General features: G+C 35.8%; 1 protein-coding gene across 1 annotated transcript; it reads left to right on the forward strand.

Annotated features, from left to right (window-relative positions):
• Window positions 1–1,124: 1,124 nt before the first annotated feature.
• Window positions 1,125–9,455, forward strand: LOC139936071 (E3 ubiquitin-protein ligase TRIM56-like). The gene is made up of 3 exons (XM_071930796.1): window positions 1,125–2,084; window positions 3,221–4,483; window positions 5,346–9,455. Exons 2-3 carry the CDS (start codon window positions 3,226–3,228, stop codon window positions 5,957–5,959), a joined length of 1,872 nt encoding a protein of 623 aa, XP_071786897.1. The 5' UTR covers window positions 1,125–2,084; window positions 3,221–3,225; the 3' UTR covers window positions 5,960–9,455.
• The last annotated feature ends 350 nt before the right edge of the window (window positions 9,456–9,805 follow it).

Below are 9,805 nucleotides of genomic sequence, written 5' to 3' on the forward strand. Positions count from 1 at the left end.
TCGAGAGACTGTGGACTGGTGTTGGGCGCTTCAATACCAAGATGTGAATGTGGAACCTTGCTGAGGATCCAGCCTGTGACTCACACAACCGTACCATCATATTAGCCAGCAACATCTCCTGCGTACCTCAGGTGAGTTTAAAATATCAAACAGCTGTCTTTGATGGATTTTTGAACAATTTTGGTCACACCCTGGTTTATTATTTAGAATAGTGAACATTGGTACCAAGAAACGAATGAGGGTTCAATCAAAACCTACATGCGCCAGATAAAGTCAAAAATATTTATAAAAAAAAGTTTAGTTTGATGTACTTTGAGTTGATGAATTGGAACAGTATTGCTGTATTTGTTTATTTTGGCCAGCTTTCATGCAAATAGCAAGTTTTCTTTCAAAGCAAGGATAAAGACAGGTCCCTGCTCCTTAGATCCAGTGATTCCATTGGATACAATGATATTATTGGATAAACGTGCAGTGACATGAGCTTTCCATAGATGCCCAAACAGTACACTGCTGTCACATCCGCAATAGAATTTCAGGCCTTCATTTTAAAGGAGCGCGATGGCTCACGCTTCTCCGCGCTCCTTACAGTTTTTTAACTAGAGCATTTTTAAAGACAGTGGACACTATTAGTAATTGTCAAAGACTAGCCTTCACATTTGGTGTATCTCAACATATACATAAAATAACAAACCTGTGAAAATTTGAGCTCAATCGGTCATCGAAGTTACGAGATAACATTGAAAGAAAAAAACACCCTTGTCACACGAAGTTGTGTGCATTTAGATTGTTGATTTCGAGACCTCAAGTTCTAAACCTGAGGTCTCGAAATCAACTTTGTGGAAAATTACTTCTTTCTCGAAAACTATGGCACTTCAGAGGGAGCTGTTTCTCACAGTGTTTTATACCATCAACCTCTCCCAATTACTCGTCACCAAGAAAGGTTTTATGCCAATAATTATTTTGAGTAATTACCAATAGTGTCCACTGCCTTTAATTTCAATTTGCAGTATATATTTTGCAGCATTTATGCTTGAAACATGTACTAAAAATTGAAAATAAATATGTTTTAAATCTCGTTAAATTTAATTATCTCATTTTCAAATATTGGTACCTCGTTCCTTTAACCAAAGTGCTCTGGGCTGCCGGTCTATACTGTTTAAAGGCACTGATATGAACATGTTTGGTATTTACCCAGAATATATTTTAGTGTAAACTTACTTTGTACCAAGCCATGGAGGTATTAATGTCTATGGAGATAAAATGAAGATAAAATGTATAGTGTTAAAACATTGTGAGAAAAACTCCTTCTGAAGTAAAATAGTTTTTAAAAAAGAGTTAATTTTTCCATTAAAATATTTGAATCTGAGTAAGACTTCAGGCCTGAAGCCTTTTTTCAGGCATCTGAAAAGCACATAAATTTGTGCATCCAGGAACGCTTTTTTGACATAATTATTTTGCAACTTTGATGAAAAGCTGAGCCCAAAGTTTCACAGAATTGTTAGTTTATGTTGGGATACACCAATTGAGAATGATGGTCTTTGACAATTACCAAACATGTCTAGAGTCTTTAAGCAAATTACCATATATTTATGATTACTACATAACTCTGTGTGTAGGATTTCAGTACAGTTTAAGAGCAACACAGACAGGTAACAATGATAACTTGCAAACTGAAAGTTGATATAAAGTTCAATAGTCACCATACAATACACCTACACAGACAGACACCAATGGTACATGGAGCTTCCTGTACACTTGCAGTACATACAGACAACAATAGTAGCTATACATATATTCAAGTTCACTATTCACTACTAGGGTCAGTGGTTTCTCTGTATGCTGTGCCCTGTGGTAGCTGCAAAGTCAGCTAACTTAAGGGTGTGTGACGTACATGTACATGAACCTGCTGCATGACTCTAGGAGGAAGTAAACGCTTCATTTCCAGCGCCATTTTGGGAGGGACAAGCTCTGGTGTTACATGCTGCTGCAAAAAATTGTTCAAAATTCAGCAAGAAAACTTGACTTCATTTTGTGTTTATTCAATTTGGACAGTACTTCAGACATATTTACTAAGGAGAGTTGAGGTGAGTACAGATTACAAATGAATAATTTTGTTCAAGTCTCTTAGCTTGAGATAGGCCTACACCTACATGTAATTTGTATTGTGCAGTATGTACACACTTCCATAAGTGTTTAACTTTGTAATAGAATATGATACATTGTTAGTCAAGACTTTGCAAGGGTTTTTTGTACACAATAACTCAATATCGGTTTTTTTCTATACAAGTCTCAACATTCATTTAAAGTTAATTTAAGAAAAAAGTATTGGGTATGTATGATGTGTGATCAGCATTTAATTAGGCATTAATTACAGGATTCTCATCACTCTGTGCTGGGATGCTCAGTGGGCTAGTAGTTTAGTTATCAGCTCTAGGATGCTGTGGGTCATGGGTTTGAATCCAACCTGAGTAGGTTGCTTGTAATTTGTTTCTGCATCACTCCGGGGAAAGCACTGAGTAAACACCAATTCAGGGGCGCACCGGGCGAGCAGTTGCCAAGGTGTACATGAGCCTAGTTTTGTGTACAAAGACAAGATGAAATCATGTTTCTTTTCACTCTTTATGGAAATTAAATGTTTTCCTCAACGACTATCACAATTTCCTTAACAGGACACCATGATATACCATTGTAGATCACTGACCACAAATATTTGCAACTAAATAGAAACCGAATCATCTTGAAAACGGTGCATGTCTTAGGTTATTTAAGGGGAAAAGACGCGGAAACTGTAAAAAAAAGTCACTAAAATGAGATTTGGTCAGAAGATCAGTATTTTCCTCTGTGCTTAATTTTAAACAAAAGTATCAAGAATGTAGAAATCGCAAATATTGTCGAAGAAGACATTAAATTTCCATATTAGAGAAAAGGGAAACGATTTTCTCGTGTCTTTGTGCACAAAATTAGGCACAAGTACACCAAAGCAGTGGCGCGCGCTGCCCAGCACTTGTGCGCCTTAATTGGTGTATACACTGCTTATCACAAATTGGTGAATGGTGAAGTACTGTTTTTTTAGAAATTCAAACTGCTGAGTACAAGTGTGTTATTTGTTTTGATGCCGTTATCATCTATAAGTTTAAAGACGTGTACTGAAATGGTCTTGGTCAGCTGAATGCTTAATCTTATTTAAAAGTATTTTTTTGCTCCTTTCTACCTTTTTCAGATAAAATGGCTTCTTCAAACCCGCTAAAGGTTTCAGCTATTGAGAAAATTGTCCAGAATCATCTGGAGTGTGGTATTTGTTTTGATCCATACAAGGACCCTAAAATACTTGACTGTCTACACAGCTTCTGTAAAATCTGTTTGCAGAATTACCAGTCTACCAACTTCAAAGATGCTACGATGCTTATTTGTCCTCTGTGTCGAAAAAAGACACAACTTCATCAGAAAGATGTTCAAGCTCTCAAGACTAACTTCAACATAACTGGTCTTGCAGATCAACTGAAGCTGGTCAGCTTATCTGAAGACAACCAGTGGGTTTGTAAACTATGTAAGGACAAAAATGAGGCAACTCATTTCTGTTTTGACTGCCCGGCGATCTTTTGTGCAAACTGCTACAAAGTGCACCAGAAAAGCCACACAGTAATCACTTTGAAAGACATAAGTGATGGGAAGATTGCAAGCAAAGACAGAAAACCAAAACGCCGTCCAGAATGCCAAACTCATGAAGGTGAAGTGATGTGGTTCTACTGTTCAACATGTGATGTGATGATTTGCCAAGCTTGTACTGTCATAGATCACTGTAAACCACAACATGAGTATATTGACTGCAACCAAGCCTCATCCACATACAAACAGTCATTGGCTCAACTCTTTACTCCCCTTAAGGAAACCATGAAGAAGCTGGAACAATCTCAAGCAACTGCCTCAACGATGAAAGACAATCTAAACATTGCAGCTATGAGAACCATGGCAGACTTGAAAAACAGAGCTGATGAGATCAGGGCTGAGGTAACAGCTCAAGAGAGTCGCATCATGGATGAAATACAAACCACCCTTAAAGATCATAACCGGAAATTGGAGGAATTTGAGCAAGCAGTGAGTGTACACTTGCAGCAAATACAGCAATCATTGCAGATCGCCAAAGATGTTAGCAAGAGTTCATTAGCTCCTGACTTCCTTGCAGTCTATTCAACTATCAGTAAGGACTTGAAGGAACTTAGAGATAAAAATCAACCCAAGTTAGATCCGACCCTTTCCCATCTGAGATTCACTCCAGGGGTTTGTGACATCTCCCTGGGTAATCTGATTACAAAGGAGCCAAGGTGGGAGCTTTCTTTGAAGTATGATGAAGGAATCGGTTGGGCTAGGGATATTGACGCCGCTATTCCTGGGGATGAGGTGGCAGTGGCAGACTACGAGAATAGAGGAGTTGTAATCTACGACACTACGGGACACCAGAAGAAAACTATCGACCTACCACAAGGTAAGTCCTTTACAATTTAAGTCTTTAGTTAGAGGTGTATTAATGCTATAACTCTCAGTTCAAACAGTTTTAAAAACTGCAGTTGAGTAGTTGTCAGTCAAACAGTATTTCATGAAATTAAGTCATTACTCTTCCAAAACTGCAGTCAAATCTGAGAAAGTTTAATCAAACTTATCAACTCAGAGCAATCATTAAAAACTGCAGTGAGGGACCTGTTTGGTTGCAAGGCCCCTTTGGTTATTGTCATGCTGGCATTTGTCCCCCACATAGGTTTTAAATGTTTTTTTTTATATTTAGTATTCAAACAATTGTAATATCTCAGGAAATTTGTTCACTCCTCCAGGTGTTGCCTTGGTTAATTTATTTTATTTTAAGTCAGATCATAATTGAGATTGATAAAATGACCTTGCAGGCTCTAGTGCTGTTGTTATACAAACTTTCTACATGATCCCTAAATCCACTCTATCTACTGTCATTCTGAATATTTACATTCTTCTATTCAACACCATCAATAAAGAAGTTTCTATTTCTAAATGAATGAATAAATAACAACAATTAATGCAATTTTTAAGTAAAAACTGAAAATAAGAAAAAACTTCAAAACCAAAGTTCTCTTGATAGTAGTCACCTTGCTAGTATGAACAGATTACTGTTTATTGTCCTACTGTATTTCAAAGTTGCACGTAGGTGCTTTGTGAGTTATTAGCAAAGTAATACAGACTTTTCTAATATAGGACAAATTTTAATAAAGCAAACATATCTTTTGCATTTTTCACAATCATAAAATTAAACAGATTGAAAGTAATTTGCGAACTAATTATCATTGTATTGAGTCCTATCCATTTATTCATTTGTTTTTCAGGTCCATTGGCTGTTGCTGCATTCAAGAATCAGTTAGTGATTGTAGATGAGACCAACTCTGTCAAGATGTACAATAGGAAAGGCAACAAGATGTTTGAATTCCATACAGTGCCTCATAGTGAAGTGGGCAAGACATCAGTACACCTCCGCAGTGTAGCAATCTTAAAGGATACAATCATGGTCGGGGATGTGATGAGGTCAGTTATAACTAAACACAGATCCAGTGATGGTTCACTCATTGACACTGTTTCAGTTCAGACTGAACCTTACTACTTGGCCATTGACAGCAAGGACAGAATTTTAGTCAGTGGGGAGAGACAACAAGTAGACATTGTTGGACTTACTGGTACTACACTGTTCAGCATCAATCCCAATATCAATAGTCGACAAGTTACATACTGCAGAGGTGTATGCTGTGACAGCTCAACTATCTACATTGCAGTGGACAATGGGGATTACAACACTGGTCATATTCATCAGTATGACACTCGGGGTAGATTTCTCAGCTGTATTGTTCAGGGTCTGTACGACCCAGGTGGAATCTCATTGACATCAGATGGTCAGCAGCTTGCAGTGGCTGACTGGAAATCAGTGAAGATTTATAACAAGGTGTAATGTTATCCGATTATGATGATACTGGTAAGAAAAATAAATTCTACAAGTACAACATGTACATTGACATGTAATGACCACAGAGTGTCCATACAGCTAAATAAAAATCAATCAAGAATTCAAAAAGATGTGTGTTATTCATTCTTCAATCAAATAATAATCTTATCAGTTTAAATTGGAAACTCACAATTAGTTTAATTGATCAATAATATCAGTAAGACATCCACACAATTGTTTTATTTCAAATCATGAAGTGAACTCTTTATGTTTAATAAACTCTTCTTCAAACACTTACAAATATTTGGACATGTGAATGGACATGCAGGCTCTCACTGGAAATAATTTGATTTGGTCCATTTGATGTTGTTACGGTTTATTCTTTTCCTAAATCACTCTCAGATTCTTCCATGAGAAATGTTACCAGCCTTTGCCCTCCTGTTTTTTATGAAATTGGAGAGTAATTCAACTCTTTTCAGTATAAGCCTGCATGTCCAGTCCAACATTTATGGGTTGTTTGAGGTTCTGAAAAGATTTACAACTACTCTGAAAAAGTGTTAATGTAACGGTAGAAGAGTGGTCCCTTTATTGTTGTTCCTGTCTATTCACGATTGACCATGTATACTTTAATGACTTGTAATCAGAAAATAAAATCTCTGTTAGTTTAGAATTTGTTTTCATACTATCAACGTTGATTTGTAAAAGAACAACTGTTTTAGCTTGTTACCCTTTATCTTTCTGTATTGTACTGTTTAACCAATCTGAACTTCAGGATTTTATATGATTTCGTTTTTATGTTTTAAAAATGCCAACAAAATGTTCCACACAGGGATCATACAATTGTGACGGTAGACAAGTCTACTTCATTGATTTGTAATCAGAAATATAACATGCTGTGTTAGTTGAGCAGAATTTATTTTATAAACATCATGGGTGACTTGTAAAGGAACATTGGTTTACTTTGTTTATTGTTTATGTTCTTATGATGCTCTATGGCCTAAGTGTATTGTATTCTAATGTAATATGTATGTAGTATTAGTTGTTGAATATAGTAAGCAAACAAATTGCAGATCAGCCAAAAATAATGAGGAACATTGAAAGGTCAACTCTGATACCAATTTTGAAACAATTACCAAAAAGACTTTGCAACAGACATCAACTGAAAACACATATTACATTGTTTCTAACCTGTTGCTTGTCGGCTCTCGGCTAATTTATGACTGGACAGATATGTTTAGTTCATCAAACTTAACTTGATTGTAGCTCTGATATACAAAGTTTGAAATCCTACTTGTATGTAGTTGTTGACCAACTTACTGATACTACAATCTGAGAATGAGTAAATATGGAGTTCCCCCAACTTGCCTGGTAAGCTAGATGGCTTTATACTAAGCACTCTAAATACTCCTGGATGACCCTGAATGTGGGTCAGATTGATCCAAACATGGGTCAGGTCTAATTGGATCTAGAGTCAGGATGAGTAAATATAGAGTTCCTCCAACTTCCCTGGTAAGCTAGATGGCTTTATACTAAGCACTCTTAATACTCCTGGATGACCCTGAATGTGGGTCAGATTGATCCAAACATGGGTCAGGTCTAATTGGATCTAGAGTCAGGATGAGTAAATATAGAGTTCCTCTAACTTCCCTGGTAAGCTAGATGGCTTTATACTAAGCACTCTGAATACTCCTGGATGACCCTGAATGTGGGTCAGATTGATCCAAACATGGGTCAGGTCTAATTGGATCTAGAGTCAGGATGAGTAAATATAGAGTTCCTCCAACTTCCCTGGTAAGCTAGATGGCTTTATACTAAGCACTATAAATACTCCTGGATGACCCTGAATGTGGGTCAGATTGATCAAAGCATGGGTCATGTCTAATTGAATCTAAGTCGGGGTCATTTTTGAGTTTGGAGTTCTTAGAATACATGGCAACTGTGAAGTAGGTTTGCTCTTGTAGACACAATTAATAGTCTGATCATGATGTGGAAAAAGTAGATCTAGAAATATTTGAATCAACAAACACCATTGAGTTTCCGATGACATAACTTCTTAATGGTATATGTAGATTGTTGTATTCCTATTGTCAATTGAACTTGTTATTATAAATGGTTCTTTCAATTAATTGTTATTTGATGTTAAGAAACATGTGTACAATACGATCAAGTCATATAAATATAAACACTTGTTTGGTATTAACCACTGAAGGGAGTTAAGTATATTTTCTTTGTATACAATTTTTGGACTGATTTTTTTAAATTATCTGAATTTGGTTTGATGTTAAGGAACATGTGTAAAGTGATTTAAAGATATTTTTAACTTTTTGCTGCTTGACCTTTATTGGGAGTAAATTTTACTGGATAACCAAGATTGTATAGTCAATGTTTCAAATTAAGTTTGATCTTTGTTTATATGTTTTTATGTACTGGACACTATTGGTAATTACTAAAAATAATTGTTCGCATAAAAAACTCACTTGGTAATGAGCAATGGTGAGCTGTTGATACTTCAACAAATTGTGAGAAACTGCACCCTCTGAAAGAAAATAGTTTTTGAGAAAGAGGTAATTTCTCAATACAATAATGAAGTACTTCAGGTCTGAAGCCTTTTATAACCTATCTGGAAGTACACAAATTGGTGCAACAAGTGTTTTTTTCTTTCTTTTATCATTTTCTTGCAGTTTCGGTGACCAACCGAGCCCAAGTTATGACATATTTGTTTTATGCATATGTTGGGATACACCAAGTGAGAATACTGGTCTTTGACATTTTACCAAATGTGTCCAGTGCCTTTAAGGAACCAGTGTACATTATGATCAAGTCATATAAATACAAACACTTTACACATCAATTATAGGAGTTTGGTATTTACCTATAACAGAGGAGTTAACTTTAGTTTCATTGTATAATCAAGACTGTAGTTGTTAGAAGTAGTTTTATTGCTGAAACTTCCAACTACCTGGATTTGCTTTTATGTTAAAGGAACACGTTGCCTTGGATCAGACGAGTTGGTAGTAAAATACAATGATCCACACAAATTTGCCTCAAAAATTTGACTCTCATAGATGGCTGACCGTGTTAGTCAAAGAGGTAAAAGGAAAACCACACAATTTCGAGGCATATTTGTGTGGATCATGGTATTTTACTTTTAAAACATATTTCCAACCATATACATGTATGCATTTTATAACAAACGTTTAAAAACCTTCTCTGTTTTTTTAGACCAACTCGACTGGTCCAAGGCAACTGGTTCCTTTAAAGACAAATACTGTATGAGTTTGCTTTTTGACCCATATTGGGAGAACATTTTACTTGATAGTCAAGACTGGTTAACGCTGTTGCTAATGCATTCGAGAAAAGTAGTTTAGTTTTAGTTTGTTTGAGTAAGTTTGATCTGTATATTAAGACGTTGCAGTGGATTATTGCTCATGAAAAGTTGCTTGGATTAATGCTACTCTATCTCTAAAGCAAAGTATATTCAACTTTTGACATTGTCAATAAATCTGGAGATGATTCCTACTCTATTATTATTTCTGTCAAGTGAAGATTTATTTCATTTTCTTTCTCCCTCATACACTTTGACTGTCTTGTATGAACTGCTCTGAGCTTAGAGATATTTCCTTCATTTAAAAATGTTTAGGAATTATTTAAGTTACTTTATAGATCTTGAAGAAGCTCAAATCTTTTCTGAAGTAAAACAAATCAAGTTATACAATTAGAATGGTTACTTACTTATATTTGTTGTCTTGTTAAAAAGTACAAACACCATCCAAACTTTTGCCATTAGATATTTTTTATACAGAGAAAGTAGTGGCAGATTTGGAAAGCTTGTGCAATTTCCTTTCCAAAGAC

This window comes from Asterias amurensis, chromosome 4 (assembly GCF_032118995.1).
Source record: "Asterias amurensis chromosome 4, ASM3211899v1".
Lineage (NCBI taxonomy): Eukaryota > Metazoa > Echinodermata > Asteroidea > Forcipulatida > Asteriidae > Asterias > Asterias amurensis.